This window comes from Vombatus ursinus, unplaced genomic scaffold, assembly GCF_900497805.2.
Source record: "Vombatus ursinus unplaced genomic scaffold, bare-nosed wombat genome assembly UNPS02014830.1, whole genome shotgun sequence".
NCBI lineage: Eukaryota > Metazoa > Chordata > Mammalia > Diprotodontia > Vombatidae > Vombatus > Vombatus ursinus.
Window position 1 is genome coordinate 14,997,772 of NW_020954608.1, and position 21,637 is coordinate 15,019,408.

The following is a 21,637-nucleotide window of genomic DNA, read 5'->3' on the forward strand; positions in this document are numbered from 1 at the left end:
CCTGCAGGTGGGGTGTTGTGAAATTTAATCCATAGTATTTCAGGCTTATTCCTCCACCATTAGTTTTTTTCATTTAAGTTCTTTCATTCTTGTCTCCTTGTATATTTTTATTTTTTTAATTTTTTTCTCTGTCATCTCTTTTATTTCTTCCTCCTTTACTCTTCAGCAAAAAGCCCCGTCCACCCAAAAAAGCAAAATAAAAAACAAAATACTCTCTATCACATCCTTCCTCCTCTAGTTCTTGGATTTCTACACGTTTAGCATCTTAATATACATCATTACTCCCTTCTCCACCCCCTTTTTTTTTTCTATCACATATAGTATATCTATTCAGAGTCATGGTCCAGGCCTGAGTCCAATCAGCTGAATCTCAGTGAAAACTATGAGGCCAAATTTGCCCCTTTGAATTAGGTCATTAAGTTGCCTATATTTTTGTTTGTTTTGGTTTTGTTTACATTCATTTTCTCTTACGAAATTCTAAATTTTTTAGCTACTATTCTTTCTCTTTATTGCTACTCCCTATATTATCCAACTTTGGGAATTACGTATATATGTGTATATGTATGTGTATGTAGATGTATATCTATATGTATACACACATATATGCATATACACATGCATACATACACACTCGTATACAAAGATTTCCCCCTTCCACGTCCATCGTAGTTTAAAATCATTTTGATTTTATTTGTGAGATAGCTAGAAAATCCAATTTTACCAGCCTTTGTTACATATATTCCATCGCTGGCCAGGAATCTGTGAACCCTATGTTATAGTTTGATCCAGAAATCCAAATTTCATTCTCAGGCAACAACTTCTTAATCAAACATTTTCTTTCCTAATTATTATTATTATTTTTTTGTATTTTGCATCCCTTGCCCTTGATACATAACAGGGAGGAAAATGTAACCTGTACCTCGAGGGGTTTTAAGATTTTTTCCAAGTTATTTTCCACAGTTGTTTGAAATATTTAATTTCCTTCTGGAGTCATCATTTGTGTTCACGTAAATCCCCATAAGTGGGTATTTTTTTAATACATTTCTCCTTGTGTAGTTTTAGAAAGAAATATTTTAATAGTCTCTTATGTTGTGGTTGTTGGAACCCCAAATATGTCTTTCTTTTTCTAGTTAATCCCATCACCCCCTTACCCTCCCTCCCCCGCCAAGATTTTTGTTGTTAACTCTACCAGACTTTATTGCTGTATTTATTTTATATTTATATCTGTTGTCTGGGGTGTTTGCATGCAAAGCGAATAATCTATTTAGGTCTACTTTTTTTTTTGTAGGAATGTTTTAAGTGCCTTTCATTTGTTGAACCTTTATCTTTTTTTGATCGATGATTAGTTACGGGGTATATTACCTTGAGTTAAATCTTAAGATCCTTTGCTCTTCAGAAAAACATTATTTATTCCTTTATGTGTTTTTTGTTTGGTGCAGAATAGCCTTGTGTTATTTCCTTTCCTTTATATTTTAAGATCTTTCTCTTGGTCAATTGTAGAATTTGTTAGTGGTCATAAAAATTGTTAAATTTAACTACTATATATCTTGGAGTTTGCAGCATTTTTTTTCCTGTGAGGGTGATCTATGAATTCTTTTGATTGATATTTTGTTTTCTGTGTTCAAAAATTTTGGGCATTTTTCTTTGCTAATTCTTTAATCATAGTGTCCAGGGTTTTTGACTTATTGTATTTTTCTGGGAGACCTGTGCTATTTAAAAAGTTATCTCTCTTCGTCCTGTCTTCAAGATCAGTATTTTGTTTATAATGATGTCATGTGTTCTTTTTATGTTACTGCTTTTTGCTTCTCTTTCAGATTGTCATTTACTCATATATTTGCATTCCCAGTCAGTTGTTCTTTCTTTTGTTTCTTTAATGAGTCTCACCTCTATGAATTCAAGTTTTTCTATTCTACTAATTATTTCTGCTATGCCGGCCATAAATCCTGCTTTCAAAATTTGTATTTCCCTCTTGAACCATTTGGAAACATCATACGTTTGGAATCCCCGGGATTCTCTGCCCCATCAGGTATTAATTAATTTTCCTTTTCCTTGCGACATTTATTCTGAGATGTTTAGAATCATTTAGATATCTTGGAGGCCTTCTTCCCTTCTGTCATAAATATCTTACTTGTTGGGAGAACAATTTCTAAAATAACAATATTTTAAAGACAACTTTGAAAGACTTAGGAACTTTAATTAACACAATGACCAACTGCAATTTTACAGAGGACTCATGATGAAACATAGCACTTATCCTGATAGGTGATGAACTCAGAAGGGATCACCTCTTTATTACAATAGGTAGCATGACCATGCATATTTATAAAATGTGTTTTAATTTTCTTGCCTTTCTCATGGTAGAGTAGAAAGAGAAGAGAGAAAGAGAAGGTGGATCTTTGTGAAAATAAAATTTAATTAAAAAAAGACACAAAAAACAAACAACAAAATATTTCACTGGCAGATTCTTGTTTGTGCTTAAAGTTTTAAACAGAGTTTTCTTCTTTCTGAGACCTTTCTTAATTTGTTTTTTTAATCCTTATACTACTCTGCCAGTCACTTTTTTGTCTCCTTCCTCTTTGATGGTGTTTTTCCCCTGGGATGGATCTCAAAACTATCTTAGCCTTTTCCCATGCTGTGGAAGTAACCTTTCACTGCCCTAAGTCTCTGCCCCAAATGATTTTGGGGTTGGGGGAACAGAACCAGTCCCAGCTGGATACCTCACTCCTTTGTTTCAGGCTGGGTACCACACCTCCTATTCCCCCAGTCCCACATGGCTCTATTCTTTAGTTCTCTGACCGAGCACTGTTGTCCTAGATAAAACATGCTTCTGCTTTCCTATACCTCTACTTCCTGAAGGGTTGTGGGGGTGTGTGTTTGTGTGGAGTTGAGTGCCCTTGCTTATTGTCAAAAAGGAAAACCACAAATATAACATGAGTATTGCTAGCTAGGCCTCCATCCTTTCTACTTTCCTCCCATTATATTAAATAACTGTAGTAGCTTGATTGGCATGCACTAAATAAATGAGTTAATTTAGGTAGATTGTCATTTTTATTAAACTGGCACATCCCAATTATTTGTTTGCTTTTATGTATGTAAAGAATATTTTTTGGTTGCCTTAATCTAGTTCCTGTGTGTGTCTTTGTAGGTGGGCATCCCATATTCTTTATATTTTCTGTAGTTATTTTGAATGAAATTTCTTTTTCTATCTAGTTCTCCTGGGTTTCATTGGTAGTAAATAGAAAGGCTGATGGTTTTTGTGGGTTTATTTTATATTCAGGTACATTTTTGAAGTTATTAGTTTTTCCAATTACCTTTCTGGTTGAATCATTAGAATTCTTTAAGTAAGCTATCATATCATCAAAAACACTAATTTTATTTCTTCTTTGTGTTTATTCCTTTAATTTCTTTTTCTTGTCTGATTGCTATACCATTTCTAGAACTTTCTAAAATAATAGTGGGGACAGTAGATATACTTGCTTTACTCTGGATCTTTTTGGAAAGGTTTCTAGTCTTTCTCTTTTACAGATTATGCTAGCTTTTAGTTTCAGATAAATAATATTTTTTATATTAAGGAAAGACCTATTTTTCTGTGCTTTTAAATGTTTTAAAAAGCACCAGATGCTGTGTTTTTCATAAGGTTTTTCTAAATATATTAATATAATGTATTTTTTAATGTTTTTGTTATTAATAGGGTATGTTTATAGTTTCCTTAACATTTCAACCTTGCATTGCTGGTTTAAATTCATCTAGGTCATAGTGTATGATCTTTATAATACATTGTAGCCTCTTTGCTGAAATTTTATTCATTAATTTTTTATCAACATTCACTAAAGATTTAGGTCTATGGTTTTCTTTGACCTATTTCTAGCTCTGTCTCATAGAATAATTTTGTTAGAATACCTTCTTTCTATATTTTTGCAGTATTTGAATTAATTGTTCATTGAATGTTTGATAAAATACAGTTGTAAATCCATCTAGTTTTTTTGGGGGGGGAGTTAATTTACTGCTGGTTCAATTTTATTTTCTTAGATTGGGCTCTAGAATTTTTCTATTACATGTTTCTGGATATTTTATACTTATATTATTTCTGTTTATTTTATTTAAATTATCCTTTTCTGGGAAATAATTGGGTAAAATAAGTTTTGGCAAGTAATTGGATAAAATAATTTATATTATATTTATATTTGTTCATTTCATTTAATGAAGTGAATTTTGGTTATTTACCCAATAACTTTTTTTTTTGATATTTCCTCTCTTTGGATCTGATTAGTTAACAGTTTACTTTATTTCATCTTTTAAATAAAAAGAAATGGTTTTGGTTTTATCATTTCCTTTGAAAAAATTACCTCACCTTTGACTTTCAGAATTTGTTTCCTTTCATTTGGTGTTGTTTGATTTGTTGCTTTTATGGCTTGCTTGTTTGTTGTTCTTACTGTTTTATATCCCCAATTCACTTATGTGTTCTTCCCTTCCCCTATTTTTTTGATTGTCAGCCAGTAAACATTTATATAAAATTTCCCCTAGGGTCTACTTTTTATCTCTCAAGTTTTTTTTTTTTTGTTCTGTTTTGTTTTATTGCAGTTTTCTTTGATTAAATTATTTATCATCTTGATAATTTCTTTTTGACCATTAATTCTTTAGTATTAAATTATTTAATCTCCATTTAAGTTTCTTCAAATACCCTTTATTGATGATAATGTTTATTGTGGTATGGTTAGTAAAAGATGTATTTATTTTTCTGCTTTTCTGCATTTGTTTCTGAGGTTTTTATGCCCTATCATATGTTCAGTTTTTGTAAAGATGCCATGCACAGCTGAAAGATATGTCTCCTTTCTGTTCCCTCTAACTTACTTCCAGTGATCTATCAAATTGAGTAATTCTTTTTAGTTCCTTAGTATCTTTCATTAAAAGTCCCCACATTTTGTTGTCTTCTTTGGTCTCCTAACTTTGGATCATACTTTTCATTGTAATTTTTACTTCTCCTATGACTGTTGGTAGATATTCTCCAAGTCTTAATAATTTGCTCTACTATCTTGTATTCTGAAACAGATGCTGGCACAGGAACTGAAAATGTCTTCACGAGTGTCTTGATTATGATTATAGTATGAGTACTTTTAGGTAAAAATAATCACTTGTCATAAATTATTTATTGCTTTTGGGAGCAAATGTCAGCTCCTTTATCCGCCTCTCCAAGAAGAATCTGGAGGTCATCCAGGTCTATTTTGATACCTTATTCTGACAGGGAAGTGAGCCCAGGGTGTTCTGGCTTTGTCTGTATAATGCAGCCTCTAATACTTTTATCAAAGTGAAGGAGACAAAAGTGAAGGCAGGTCTTCATAAACAATCTTTGACAGAAAATTTATAGTTACAATTGACTGAAAGATATAGAGAATAAAAGCTGTCATTTATTTAAAAAAAAAAGAAAAGAAAAAAGAAAAACCTTTTAATTTGGCTGAGCAAAACACTATCTAAAAGACTTGCCCATGCAAATATAGAAATCATGAAAGATTCCTTCAAAGATGTAACAATGCAGAGTTTATTTTTATAACCCTCTGATTATTAATATGAAGTGAGTCATAAAATGGGAAGCTTTATGTTTGCCAAAGATGTTTTGTTACTGTTGTGGAGGAGATCTAAGACGGAGTCAAAATGTTAAAGGGATTCCCTATAGATGGTTCAGAAAACTCATCTGGGAACTAATACAGAGTGACGTGGACAGAACCAGGAAAACAATTCATACAATGTAAATTCTCTGTCTCTTGGCATATATGTATGCATATATATTATATATATATATACACACACACACATATATATTATATATATAATATATATATGTATATATGAGATGACCCATGTGGAAATTTGTTTTGCTTGACTACACATTTGTAACAAGGGGTTTATTTTTATTCCATTCTTAATTGGGGGGAGGAGGGAGAGACTTAGAAGGTAGATTTTTGCTGATTGAAAAAAAAGATTTAGTTTAAAAAGGGGGGATAACGTGCTGATAATAACAAGGCTCAGAGCATTGCACATCATTCTAAATGAGATCTGTAATCACACAAAATAATTCGTCCTATCAAATCCCATCATCATAAGTTCCCAAAGTGGGTGATACTGCCTCTGGGACCTCTTGGAATGATCTGGGGCGGGGAGGGAGTGTGTAGTAGCATCAGGTGCAATTGGGGGGTGTTGAATAAAAATAAAGGTGCGGTAGAAACATAAGGAAAGAAGAAAAGAGAAGAAAATTTTTAAAAACCGTCAGTACATGTGTCATCTGTTGTGTCACAGAGTTAAAGTCGTAGTGATTACATTATTTTCCAAATAAACACACAAAATGCAAGTTATAATCTATCAGTGATCAAGTCCACCAACAGGCCTTAACAAGCAAGTGTTGGTAGATAAGCCAGTTGCACGTTGTTGGGAAGTCCAGCATGCATCGGCAGGAATATGTGCGTGTAATGACTTGTTTACAATATGATACTATATGGTTACATGATGTAATATTGCATCATCAAAATTTCAATGCAGGAAAAACCCTGCAAATTTACAATAAATTATTAAATTTAAGATGCATCATTTAAAAAAAATTAGATATTTTTTAAAATGATGCAAATTTTAAAAAATGTTAAAGAGTTAAAGAAAATAGATTTCCAGGGAGGTGCTGAGTATTATTTTTTTTTAAAAGGTGGTGGTAGGCCAAATAAGTTTGAAACCTCTGGTCTAGACTGATATGCTGACACTGATTATGCACAGTGAATAGGGTCCAGAGTTGGGTAGAGGTGAAAAGTAGGCTGAATTATATTTAGGAATTTGCAGAGTGCAATGACTTAAAGCTTCTCCCAGAAACAAAGACTGATTTGTAGTGAGTGTGCATGTGCACGTGTACACACTTAACGCACATATTTATGTTTAACATTAATTTTTTAAAAATTTGAGTTCTAAATTCTCTGTATTCCTTCTGCCCCTTCCTCACCAATTAAGAAGGCAAGAGATGTGATATCAGTTATATATGTGGAGTCATGCAAAATGTATTTCATATTAGCCATGTTGCCAAAAAAGCAATAAAAATAAAGTGAAAACAATTATGCTTCAATCTATACTCAGTTCTTTCTCTGAAGGTGGATAGCATTTTTTATCATGAGTCCGTTGGAATTGTCTTGGATCATTGTATTGATCAGAAGCTAGTCATTCATAGTTGATCATCATACAATATTGCTGTTACTGTGTTCAGCGTTGTCCTGGTTCTGCTCACTTCACTTTGCATCAGTTCATATAAGTCTTTCCAGGTTTTTCCTGAAACCGTCTTGCATGTCATTTATTTAAGCACAGGTAACTGGCCATAATATTCAAGTCCAGTACAGTACTTCGTTTGAACTGCCACAGAGGTACCACCATGATAAATTTTGCTACTGAACTAGCAGATACACATAGAACCTTTATTAATGTGTTTAGTGTTTGATTCTAGACCAGTAAGAAACTAATTGTTGTTACATGGTTGCTTTTGACCGTTCTTTAAGTTTTCATTATTGGTTGAAGGCCTGTCTTGTGTGCTGGACACACAAGACAAAAGTATACCTTGTTCTGTCAGTTTGTCTGCTGTTGCCTTTTTTTTCCTTCAGGAGTATGGAGCCCATTATATTACTTGAGAAAACACTTTTGGGAGTATTATAAAGTAGATTCTTGGTCACATATCAAGTAGATAGTTTTGGAGGTCCCTTCCAGTTTTTGGAATAATTGAGGCAAATGCTTATCTAAGGTTCTCACAGGTGGAATTGATATGATTCCTCTTTGCTTTACTGGCCCTTCCCTTGCCAGGTAAGTGGAGTAGAAACTAGGGAGACATTAAAGAGGATCTTGTAGTTTAGGCTTCAGACAGAGTTAAGTGAAAGGTTTTATACCTGTTGCAAAATTTATCATCTATATCTTTGTTTCATTTTACTTTTTGCCCTAATTCCTCAGCAAAAGAAGTTAATTTTGTTATTCTAGACCATGAATTTTTTATACCATTTTATACTAGGTTGCACAGCCATGCTTTAAGAAGTGACAGTTGGAATTTAAAATCAGGATCAGATGAGAGAGAGAACATCTTTGTTTGACTGGGCCAATTTAAATCTGAAATCAAAGAATATTCCAGGCATTATTATAAAGTAGTCCTTTAATTGTGTTACTGATAATTAATTGTCAACATTTGGTGTACTGAGTATATGCTGTCAGACATATCTAATAGGGCAAGTCATTTAATCTGATAAAGGCTTTAGTTTCTTCCCCTCTACTGGATTGAACATAGATGATTCCTAAGGTCCCATTGAGTTCTAATGTCCTTTATTTAATGAACAGTGTTTAGAAAAGCATATTAAATCCTTGTCAGAAATTTGTAGCCCATAGTTGCTTCAAAAGATTTGTGATTTTATTGTTGTGTGTATTTTTTTAATATATATTTTATTTTTGCCCCAGTTATGTGTTAAAACAATTTTAAAACTTTTTTTTAAAGTTTTGAGTTCTAAATTCTAGGTTTGGAACTCAATTTCTAGCCTCTAAATTTTGAAACAAAATTTCAACCCACAATTTGTGTATTTAAACTTTCAGAAAACTCAAGTTGACACTTTGTCACAGTGTCATTGGTCACAAGGGGGAAGTAGTTAGTAGACTATAGATGAATTAGCTGTTATTAGAAAAACAATTCAAAATATGTGCCATTTAGTAATGTAGTCATAAATAGTGACAGCTTATTAACTAATTTGGTGAGGATGAGGCATCACTAAAGCTTGTGTACAAGTATGTCTCTCAGTCAAAGATCTCCATAAGTAAAAAGAAGTATGTTGCATTCTGTCACAGAAAAAAGCTGATTTTTTTAATACCATGAAAATAATTCACTTGCCCAACTTTACATTCCTAAAATTTACAACTTAAAGATCATTTAGTAAAGTGATGAAGTTCGCTTAAGCAATCTAGAAATCTAGAAAAAATATTCTTGTACTTCATATCAGAATAAAACTATTCATGATTTTTCTGCATCTTGTGACACTCTTCACCATCTAGTTCAGACTCTCCTTATCTTTTGCCTAGACTATTTCAGTAGACTTCCAATTTCTTTTTATCTCATCTCTCATTCCAAGTCTGTCCTCTACTCATCTGCCATAGTGGTTTTCCTAAAGCAAAAGTCTGACTGTGTCCATCCCCACTCTCTTATTCAGTAAGTTCCAGTAGCTCACTTTCACCTTTAGGGTCAAATAGAAAGTCATTTTTTGGGGATGGGAGAATTTAAAGGCTTATATCAGCTTGCCTCCTCCTATCTATCTAGTATTGTTACCCTTTATACCTTCTCATGCATTTTAAAATGAAAATACACTGGCTTACTTGCTTTTTCTCATACTCCTTACTTTTCTCTCCTGACTCTGCTTTTGTGCTGACTGTCCACCATACCTGAAATGCCCTTCCTTTTCACCTCTCCCTCTTAGTTTTCTTGGCTTCCTTCGAAGACTTGGGTCTAATTCTACCTCCTACCATCTGCTGCCTGAGGACTTTCTCAGTACCCTCAGCTGCTGGTGCCTTTCCTACAAGATTACCTTTCATCTACTCTGAATATATCTGTATATAATTTGAATGCATTGCCTTCTACATTAAAATGTGTTGCTTGAGGGTAGAGATGGTCTTTTTTTGCCTTTTTATATCATCACCACTTAGCATAGTAGCAGTCACATCATAAGCACTTAATACATGCTTATTAGCTGACTAATATTGAACATAATCACTGGTCTTCTGGCTAGCAGTAATTTAGGAAGATTTTTCTGTACCTGTCTGATGTAATAATGTGTAATTTTACTTCTTTAGACATCTCTCTACTAAAACTGTTCTTCACAGGGAAGGTACCCTCCTTGCCAAGTATTTTTTTTTGAAGGCAATCAAGAAAATTTTTCACATTGGCCATGTCCAGAAAAATATTTGTCTCTTTCTTTGAATCCTTTACCTCTGAAGTACAAACACAAGTATGAAGAGCAACATGAAAAGGTAAATATGAATGAACAATGAATTATGAATCCTTCACCTCTCTGTCAGGAGTTGGAGAGCATGTTTCATTATTAGTTCTCTGGAATCCTGGATGGTCATTACACTGAAGAGTTCAGTGCAATAATATTCCTTCACATTCATATGCCATATTTTGTTCACCCATTCCCTAGTTTATGGGCACTCCCTCAGATTCCCATTCTTTTCCACTTCAAAAAGAGCTATAAATATTTTTAGATGTTGTTAGACTTTGTTTTGCTTAGGATTAATCCCTCCCTTAATCTACCCTCCCTCAAATTTCCTCTCCCCTTCTCTCCATCCCATTTCATGTTTTTGTACATTCTTTTTTTTAATTAATTAATTTATTTTGAATTATCAACCATCACTTCCATAAGCTTTTGAGTTTTTGATTTTTCTCCCCTTCTCTCCACACCTCCCTCCCCAACACGGCATGCAATCTGATATAGGCTATACATAAACATTCCTATTAAACATATTTTCACATTAGTGATGTTGTAAGTAAGAATTGGGAACCAGTAAGAGGAACCACCAGAAAGAGGAAACAAAACACAACAGAAAAAAAAAAATAGCAAATAGTATGCTTCAATCTCTGTTCAGACTCCATAGTTCTTTCTCTGGATGTGGATAGCATTTTCCATCACGAGGGCTTTGGAGATGTCTTAGATCCTTGTATTGCTGAGAAGGATTAAGTATATTAATATTAGTCATTGCACAACGTGGCTGTTACTGTGTACAGTGATCTATGCCTAGTTCCTGCCATATTCTTGTCCAGTTTTCCCAGCAGTTTTTGTCAAAGAGCATCCTATTTCATTTTTGAGTGTAATGTATTTCTGTACCCAACTCTGTATGTCTGTGTATTCTTTTGTGTGAACAGTTCAGATGAGAGGGAAGTGCAAGTGTCAGCCACTCCCCTCTACCCCCTCCTCTTTGTTTGTATAGATGTTTTCTTGCACACCCTGATTATGTGAGATAATTTTTCCTCATCTTCCTTTCCCTTCACCTCCCTGACACCCCCTCCCCCATGTATTCCTCTTCTGTCTTTACATTCTTTTCTTAAGATCAGTAAGACCACTCCCAGGCCTTGTCTAATTGAATTCTCTATGACTAATATAGGGTTGTAAGAGGGCAGTATTATCTCCCCATATTTTAGTATAATTAGTGGACAGTATTCTGTCCCTGTATTTAAGTGTAAGTAGTTTATCCTTGTTTAGCCCTTTATTGTTGTTCATTCATATTTACCTTTTTATGTTGCTTTTCATACTTGCATTTGTACTTCAGAGTTTTTCTGTACCTCTGGTCTTTTTATCACATATACTTGGAAGTTCTTGATTTTATTAAAGTTCCATTTCCCGTCTTATGCTGGTGTGTGATATCTCCCTGGGTGCTGGACTGTGGCTGCCCTGCTTGTGTCCACCATGTCTACTGACCTCTTGGTTTATCTTCTTGTACTGATATGGGTAGGACAAAAGACTCACTGTGACTTTTTCTGTGTTTCTCCATCAGGATTCAATATGGTACATCTTATGACTCTTTTTGAAGGAGTTGTGGAGTGAAGCTGTGCTTTATTGCTTCCTTATACTCCACCATTGTGGCTCCACTCTTCCCTCCTTGCCAAATCAAATGAATATCTTTTTTACCTTCTGTGTAGTGCTTAACACTATTGATTACCCACTATCTTTTATGTTGTGTGACATTGCATTTCATTTTTTCTACCTGCTTCAGTGACTATTCTTTTTCCTTTGTTAGATCCCTTTCGTCTCATCCATGAAATGTGAAGGCCCTGTTCTCAGCTTGCTCTTTTTCTCTTTGCCATCATATCTATGACATCTACATATCCAACTGTATTCCAATTCTGTAATTCCAGTAGCCCATAAAATATCTCCATTTGAATCTCCCCTTTCATTATGTCCAAAGTTGAATTTGTTGTATTCTCCCTTAAAATCTTCTTCTTTCTTTAACTACACTTGCAAGTCAAGACATCCCCTTCTTCATGTCATTGGTCCTCTTCAAGAATGAAGGATAAACAACAATCTGTGAGTAGTAGTAACCGAATTCCAATTGGGTCGTGTTGCTCCTTCCTCCGTCTTCCCCTCTCCTTCCCTCCCTTCACATGGGGAATCATACACTTACATTTGGTTGCTCTGCCCAAAGGAATATACATTTCTTGAACTAGAGCTCTGTTAAACCAGGCTAGTTAATGATGATGGAGAAAGTCATTTAACTGAGCTTCATAGCTAAAATCCACATTCATGTTCTTCATACTAAGATGGACCCTCTTTTACTACTGAGCAATAGATATTCTGCTCCTCTATGCCATTTCTTTTGTTGTTTTTTTAAAAATAAGTTTTTATTTATATCTTCTGTTTCTTAAATTATCATAGTTATTCCTGGTATCCCTTCTCTTCACTGTCCCAGAGAACTATTCCATATAACAAAAATAGTATTTTTTTTTTTAGAGAAGAAAAAAAAATCAGCACAATTGATCAATTCATAGAAAAAGTCTGATGCACAATGTGTAACACCTGTGAACCTCGCTTTCCCCAATTGATAGGCATCTACATTCCAATTCTTGGCTATCACAAAAAATGCAACTATAAATATTTTGGGTATAGGGATTTTCTTCTTACTGATGACTTTCTTGAGGAATAAGCCCAGTAATGGAGTCTCTAATTTAAAAGTTATGGACATTTTAGTTACTTTATATTCATAATTCTAAATTGTTTTCTAAAATGGTTATATCATTTCACAGTTCCACCAACAATGTGTTAGTATTTCTGTTATTTCACAAACCTCTGTAACATTGACTATTGCCATTTTTTACTTTTTTGCCAGTTTTCAGGTATGAGGTAAAACCTCAAGTTTGTTTTGATATGTGTTTTTATTAGAGATTTAGAGCATTCTTTCATGCAGTTGTGGATACCTTGCAAGTCTTCTTAGGAGAGCTGTTTGTTCATATCCTTTTATAACTTAACTGTTGGGGAATGACTATTTTATGTGTGTATGTGTGTGGATAGCTGTGTATGTATATATCTGTGTAGATATATACACACATGCACATATGTAATATATATATACACATACATACATAATGTCTACATGCACATTATATATGTATATGTTTGTGTGTGTATGTGTGTTTAGTTTCTATATCTTGAATATGAAACTCTTGTCAGAGAAATTTGATATAATCATTTTTTTTTCTTTTGACCACTTCCCTTCATATCCTAGATGCATTAATTTTGTCTGCAGAGAAGCTTTTCGGTTTCAAGTAATCTAAGTAATCTATTTTATTGTTTGTATTTGCCTCAGCCTTTTGTTCAGTTAGGAATGTAGCTCCTACTCATAGCTGTGACAAGTATAATGATCTATTTGTCTTCTAAATTTTTTTGTAGTATGCTCTTTAATTTTAAGGTTGAATATCCATTTAGAATTTATTATGGAATATGGTGTAAGGTGTTGGTCTTAGCCTAATTTCTGCCAGACTGTATTGCTAATAGTTTTTTCTCAGGCAGTTTGTTTTCTGCTTTATCAGACACTGGATTTTTGAGTTCTGTTATTCTCTCTTGTCTAGTTTGTTCCACTTACTATCTATTTTTTAATCAATTCCATATTAGTTTGGATGATGTTTGCTTTATAACATAGTTTGAGATTTAGAAGTGCTATTCCTTCTCCACCCCTACTTCTTTTCATAATTTCCCTTTATCTTCTAGACCTTATATATTTCCAAATGAATTTTGTTATTTTCCTCAATGCCATTTCAGGTACTGTTGTCTTTATTTTATAGATGAGGAAATTTATGGATAGAGAGTTTGTGATGTTCTGAAAAAGTTTCAACTAGTAAATATCAGAACCAGAACTTGAATCAGTGGATGTTAGTGTTGGCCTGAGTAGCCAGAGAAAACTTCATCGAAGAGGTGGGATTTTAGATAATGCTGAAGAATGAGTAGGGTTTTTGATGAGGGAAGAGCATTTAACCCTGAAGGAACATTATAAACAAAGGTCCCACAGTGGGAATGATCATTGCACTCTTGAAAGAAGACAATTTGTATTTGAGAATGTGAGTACTTTGATGTTGTTAGGCCTCACAAATAAAGTCTCTTCACAGAATAGGATAGTTCTGTAGTACAGTGCATCCAAATGGATGTTTTATTCCATAGTACTAAGATTCTGTAGAAGCAAACTTTTAAAGTCATTTAATATTGTCCCCTCCAGTCATTGGTACCAAAACTATACTTCATGTTATGCATGGAATATTGCAAATTTAATTACAGAAAAGATAAAGATTTAAGTTCCTTGAGAATCAGGATTGTTCTACTTTTTTCGTTTTTTCTTTTCCTACTGCTAGCACAGTGCCTGGTATATAGTAGGTAATTAATAAATGCTTATTGAAGGGGTAGCTAGGTGGCCCAGTGGATAGAGCACTGGCCCTGAAGTCAGGAGGACCTGAGTTCAGATCCGGCCTCAGACCAAACACTTGACACTTACTAGCTGTGTGACCCTGGGCAAGTCACTTAACCCCAATTGTCTAAAAATAAAAATAAATAAATAAATAAATAAAATAAATGCTTATTGATTGATTGATTACATAATCAAAAGAGTGAAAAGAGGGAATGATACAGAATAGTTAATCTAGTTCAAGTATGACATTTGCAGGCTGCTATAGCTTTAGAATCAAATCACATCAAAACAACCATATCAGTTCATTGATCATGATTATCAATTCACAAAATAAGAGCTTATCTCAGTCTAAATTTTTCAAAAGATTGACTTTAATGTCATAATTTGTGGTAGTAAGTAAACAGGCAAATCATCAGCTCATATCAACATAAATCTGATGAACTATCATAGAATTTAAGATTTAAGGAAATTCTTAGCTGGACGGGGTTTTAGAGGTAATCTGTTCTGTTGAAATTAGGTCTCCAAAAAGCCAAGTGTCTCATGGTTAGTTGATTTGCATTGCCTGTACTTGTGTGAAATTTTTGGTGTCACAGAGTTTGCTGTGTCTGGTATCTGATTAAGTAACATATCTCTTCATGTTGCTTAACCTATTTTTAAAATAAGTATGAGGCTCTCAGTGTCACTGACAGGCTATTGATGGAGTTAGGAAAACATCAAATGAGTTTACAAGGGAAGTAAATAACTTTTGTCCAAGTTCACATAATTTACAAAAAAAGTATTGTTTTCATAGATACAAATGATTTTTTTTTTTTTTTGGTGAGGCAGTTGGGGTTAAGTGACTTGCCCAGAGTCACATAACTAGTGAGTGTTATGTGTCTGAGGCCAGATTTGAACTCAGGTCCTCCTGACTCCAGGGCTGGTGCTCTACCCACTGTGCTACCTAGTTGTGCTCCGCCCCCCCAATACGAATGAATTTGATAAGAGGTAATAGAACATTTCATGATGTAAGCGTACTATTACAATTGATTTTTAGAAATAGACACCTCAGTGTAGGTTGGTAAAGCAAGTTACATAAGAACATTTTCTTTGAGATAAAAGTTTTATTTTAAGATAATCAGTGACTTCTTCTGAATAAGAGATGGCATTAAATCCCTCATTGAAATTTTGTTTATTTTATAATTCATTTAATTTTGATCCCTTTGTACTTACTGGAGTAGAGAAATAACTGTTCATTGGATTTAGAAAAATGGGGAATCTTTTACATTTTGTCTGAGTGATGCATATGTAAATATCACATTAATAAATATTTGCATGCTAATATACATTATTTGAACTAACATGAGAAATAATTAGGTTGGATAATGTAGGCATATTATCCATTCAATGATTTCTTCATTGTATAGTCATCAAATAAAAAAGTGCTGGAAACCGTAAGGCAATTACCAAGGAAAACTGGGAAGTATAAAAGTGACAAGTTCATTTCCTTGCCTTTGGCTCCTTGATGCCTTTTTTCTTTACTGAGAAAGCAATTCAGTCTTATTGACAAAGAACTACAAAAAATAATAGAGGAACAAGGATGGTAGTAGATAAGTGTATCAATAGAAACATTGAGGGAAACATTATGGTTTGTAAAGTGGTCACAGACCAATGAATGGCAGTGATAGGCAGTAGTAAATGGAGCATTTCTAAAATAGTAATTGAACATTCCCTTCATTGAGGAGCAAGGTAAACTAGAAAGGTAGCTATAGTAGCAGTAGGAGAAATAGACCTGAGTCTGAAGATAATCCTTGAGCATGTATGTATTTGAAAGCTGACAAGTTTCAGCGATTAGGCAACTGTTTGCAATTTCGATGTTAATGACAATTAATTACATATATTGCTTCTTCCTCTTTCAAATTGTTTACATGTTTTAAAAAAAGGAAAGAAGAAAAACTTCCCAGTTCCTGTATGAGGAATGTTATTAACCTAAAGGTGACATAATAGTTGTTGTGGACTTGAACAGATTTCCTTTTTGAAATTTTATGGTTCTCATAGAATTACTGATAATATAGAATAACAATGATATAACAGGTCTATAAAATTGCCCACAAAATGTTGCAGTTTGAAAATTAGTTTTTAAAAGTCCTTTATGTTTTGGAGATGTGAACTTTTGAGTTCTACTTTTGGTGAGGTCTTTCAGTAGCTAATTATTAAATCCATTTATTTCATCCTTTGTATCTTCAAGATGCTGTATCTGTCATAGGGTGTTTATATTTTCTGAACCAGAAATTAGAAAACTTAGGCTAACAAAGAATCTTTTTATGATTTGTCAGTTGATTTACATGAAGTCTTAACAAAAATATCAAAGTTAAATAATATTTCGTTATACATTTAACACATTGTTTTTATTGAAAAGGCAATGATTAGTGAACAAGTATTTATCAAGTGCTTATTATATGTTAGGCACCGTGCTAAGCTTTGGAGATATCTATTTAGACAGGTTAAAGACATGTCCCTGCCATCAAGCAGCTCACACTCTAATAAAAAAGAAAAATATTACATATAATATAAAATTTAGCAAAAAGTTAATATATTTTCATTATCATTTTTGTCCTTCATTGTCATTCCATCAGTCAAAAAAGTATTTAAAGAAATATTTAATCACCTTGTATATATCAGGAATTGTGATACTGAGGATACCGTATGCTTTTCTGAAGAGTTCAGGTTGCTTAATAATTGTTTATTCTCCTTATCTTTTTCAAATATATCTTCGCAAATCTTTGAGTTGATTTATCAAGTTATTATTTATTCATTGTTCTTGTATTATTTGACTTTTTCTTCTTTGTATTACCCAATCTTTAGAACACTGTCTTATTAGATGTGGTAGGTAAAGTGTCCATCCACTCCCCTTTTTAAAAAAAAAATCTAAGGTAAACTACACGAATGCCTGAGGCCTTATTTATTTACATTTTTCAGGTTGAGCCTTCTTAGGGCCTTGGTAGGTTGGATGTTTCACTCTGAAAATTCTTGATCAATCAGCAGACATTCATTAAGTACCTACTATGTGTTGGGCATTGATCTAGGTATTGGGATACAAAGACAAAAAACTGAATTGCTGTTACCTCCAAGGAACTTAGATTGTGTTAGGAGAAATTATATATATATAGCTATGTAGAGAATACTGCACATAGAGGGAATATGTACAGAATAAATACAAAATCAATACTAGGTACTTAGGGAGGGGAGATGGGAGAGAGAGAGAGAGAGAGAACGCTTGTGTGCATGTGTGTGTGTGTGTGCGTGTGCATGCTTGCGCACGTGTGCATCTGTACTCAAGAAAGGCTTTGTTTAGAGGGTAGAACTGAAGGATGCTGTGAGGCGGAAGTGAGGAGGGAATGCTTCTAAGCAGGTAGGAAAGCTAATGCAAAGACACAACAGTAGAGACGGAGTACCTTGTGTGAGTTAGAATGAGGCCAGTTTGGGTCCAGTGGTGTTGGAAAGATAGGTTGGCATCATGGTGTGAATTTTAAAAACCAGACAGAGGAATGTATGTTTAATTTTAGAGGTAGTCTGGAGCCCCTGTAGTTTATTGAATTGGAGAGTGACGCAGTCAATGATGCGCTTTAAAGAAAATCGTTTTGGCAGCTGTGTAGGGTGACTTTGTGAGTAGAGGGAAGGGGTCGGGTGAGGGAGAGAAAGGCAGAAACAAGGTTTGGCATCTCATTGATTATGTGGGTGAGAAGAAGTGAGGAGTCAAGGGTAATGTTGAAGTCACAGACCTGTGAGACAGGAAGAATGGTGGAGAGCGCTTCCCCTGTTCTATGAGTTCTGCCTCTCCCTGTCTACTCCAGTGATCCTCAAAAGATAATGGAGAATGATGGACATTCTATAAGAGAACGGCACATGTTTTGATTTTCATAAAAGGGAAATGAACTGAGCCTGCAGATTATAGGCCAGTGAAATTGACTTGTATTTCTGGTAAAATTCAGTATATATTATTGAAAGTATAGTTTGTGAACATCTAGGAAAAGAAACAATGACACAAACAATTAGTATATCTTCATTGAGAACAGGTCATGTAAGACTAATCTTTTTTCCTGTTTTTTAACAGGGGCATTAGCCAAGTTGATCTATAAAGTGACATAGATGTAGTTTACCAAGATTTTCATACTATTTAAAATTTTTTTGCTGCTGTCTTTTGTTTTATATCACTTATATTTCCCGTTATATCCTTTTTCCTGCCCCCTACTAGAGAGCTATATCTTATAATAAATGATTTTTTTTAAATGAGGAAGGACAAAAAAAGTTCAGCAAAACTGACCGATGTATTGAAAAATAATCTGACATTATATGTAATGTTCCACATACATTTCATGATACATAAAAGTTAGAGAAATTATGGGTTGAGTGGATTTGGAAGTGGTTATAAATGGCTGTACTCAAAGAGAAGTTATTAATTGTTTGATGTCAGCTTGAAAAGTCTTTGGTGGCCTATCCCTGGGATCATTTACATTTGGTCCTGTACTATTTAACATTTTTATCAGTGATTTCATGTAAAGACATAGATTTAAAATCATATAAAGCTGGAAAAGCTAGTGAACACACAGAATGACAAAGTCAGGATCCAAAAAGGTCTCACCAGTCTAGAACATTGGTCTGAACTTTATAGGATGGGGAGCCACTGAAGTTTCTTAAGCAGAGAAATGACATGGTTAGACCTGCACTTTGGGATTATCAATTTGACAGCACTGTGGAATATAGAGTTTAGAGGAATGAGCAATGCAGGGAGATTGATTATAGAAGGCTCTTGCAATAATTTAGGAAAGAGGTAATAAAGGCTTGCACTAGAGTGATCCTGTTGTGAGTGAGATGATGCATGTGAGAGGTGCTGAGGAGGTCGAGCTAACAAGAAAGAAGTTAAAGATGTTGAAAGAGGAGGAATTGAGCTCCAGGGATGACAGCTTGTTCAAATACACGAAGTTAGGAAATATGTTGAATTTGGGGAACAGCTGTTCTTCCACTTTGGCTGAAACGTATGGTAAAGTGAAAGAGAATAATATAAAATATGTCTGGAACTACTTTGTCAAAGTGCATTCTGACTTTGCTGCTTTTTTTTTTTTCCTTTTAAAATTAAGCTAGAGAATGGGAAAGCTAATAAGAGTGCTGATTTGTTAAGTGTTAAGGTAAGAATATATCTGCAGTATTTTATTTAGTTCTGGGCACCACAGTTTGAGGAAACTGATAAATTAGTATCCAGAGGTGAGTGATCAGAATATTAAGGGATTTGGAACCTAGGTCATGTGCAAAAATGTTTAGTTTTAGATTCCGAGGGGACCTTAAAGGTTATGTAGCCCAATACTTAATTTTATAGTTTAGGAAACTGAGGTCTAAGAGTTATTAAGTGATTTGTTCAAGGTTACTCAAGTAAGTCAAGAATCAAGATTCAAACACAGTTAATCTAGTTAAGTTTGAAGAAAAGAAAGCTAAGTTTGGGGGTGGGGAAGAGATAGGAATGTTGGACATGATAGCTTTCTTTAAATAGTTCAAGGGCTGTCATCTGGAAGAGGCTTATACAGAGCTGCTACAAAGGACAGAACTGGGATCAATGGATAGAAACTACAGAGAGACAATTTTCTGCTCAATTAAAAGAAAATACTTTAACATTCAATACTAACAATAAAGTAGACTGCCTTGCAGAACAAAGAATTCCTCATAATTTGAAATATTCAAGCAGAGATCGGAAATATTCAAGCAGGACTCTTGAGGATTTCTAAGAGAAAGTGGTATATTGCGCAGTATGATTGCTAATGCATCTTTTACCCCATAATTATGATAGCTCTGTGATTCTAAGTAAAATGTCTTATAGAATTTTTATATTGCTGCATCAATAATTGAATTGATTTTTACATTTTTAAATGTGAAAGAATAAATTTAAATATAGCAAATTTATACTATAAATTACTCTAAGAAACTCTGTGGCTATTCTTTATAAGAGTATATTATTATATCATGCAACGTATTTTGTAGAAAGTATCCTCTGTTGTATTCAAGCAGAACCCTCTGTTATTACGGCAACTGATTTTTGTTTACCAAGCAAGCCTGTTGCTAAAATAGTAATGAGGAACGGTGTAATGTAAGTATAGTCATACACCCCTTGCTCTGCAAGTAACCAGGGTATTATATATGCTTGTTATTCAGACTATCCTTAGAACGTGGAAGTAAAGTTGTCTCTGTGTGTGTTTTCTTTCTTGCACAGCCTAAGATGACTAATGTGTGATCTCGGTGGAATAAATGGCGTCCAAAGTGACAGATGCTATAGTCTGGTATCAAAAGAAGGTAAGCTGATAGTTACACTTTAAGTTTTACCTTTTAAAGCATTAAGTTCAGAGTTATATAAATATGCATTTGAAGTAGTTTTCTAATTTTAAGTTTTTCTCTTATCTCCTAGATTTTTATAATTGTAGTATTACCTAAAATACTTTAAAAAACTGATTTTTGAAATTTTTTTTATTGAAACTCAACTTTAAATTCAGGACAGTATATAGAAATCTTATAGGAGAGAAAAGGTCTGAATAAGATTGTCCTTTCTTTTTTATATGTTCCTGAAAGCTCAGACAAGAAACTTGGCTTTAGTTTTAAAGTATTGATCACATTTTTAACTTTTGAGATTGTTTTTAGTATAGGAAACTTTAAAATTTAATGCGAAAAAGTAAAATAATTTGTCGTGTTGCTCTGATAAAAGGACAGATAAGCTGTTAGTAATCAGATATTTTATTAGGAAAAAATTATACTAAATCAACTACATAGAACATCTGTCTGCTGATTAAATCTATAGTACAAGATCTTATATTCAGAGGAATATTGGTAAGACAACAAAGGATGTTCAAATATATAATCATTGAAAGGCAAAAACCTATAAAAATGTTTCTTTTTTTTATAGCTAGTGTTTAGCAGTTGATTAGCACTCAGCATTATCCAGCTGATAATCAGTGTAAACACTACCAGAAAAACATGTAACTTAGATTTCTCGATTGCACTTTTTTGTTATTGGTGACTTAATAAATTAAATTCTTCCCAATTAAAGTGGAGGATTTTCTTGTTCAGTATTTAATGTACCAAGTTAAAACAATACTAAGCATTATTTAACTTGCCCCTTAAGCTAATGCTTAATATTTGGTCCCAATTTAGAGTTCAGTATGTAGAAACATTCCATAAGCTTAAATATTCATCA

The 21,637-nt window shown here is 33.7% G+C and overlaps 1 protein-coding gene across 4 annotated transcripts in view; it reads left to right on the plus strand.

Moving 5' to 3' along the window:
• The window catches only part of PHTF2 (putative homeodomain transcription factor 2), a 167,577-nt gene that overhangs the window by 21,634 nt on the left and 124,306 nt on the right, over nt 1-21,637 (plus strand). For all 4 annotated transcript variants that reach the window (XM_027838699.1, XM_027838698.1, XM_027838701.1 and 1 more), the window contains exon 2: nt 20,663-20,742. In XM_027838699.1, coding sequence (XP_027694500.1) covers nt 20,698-20,742 — 45 coding nt within the window. In that variant the 5' untranslated portion in view covers nt 20,663-20,697. The remainder of the gene's footprint in view (nt 1-20,662; nt 20,743-21,637) is intronic.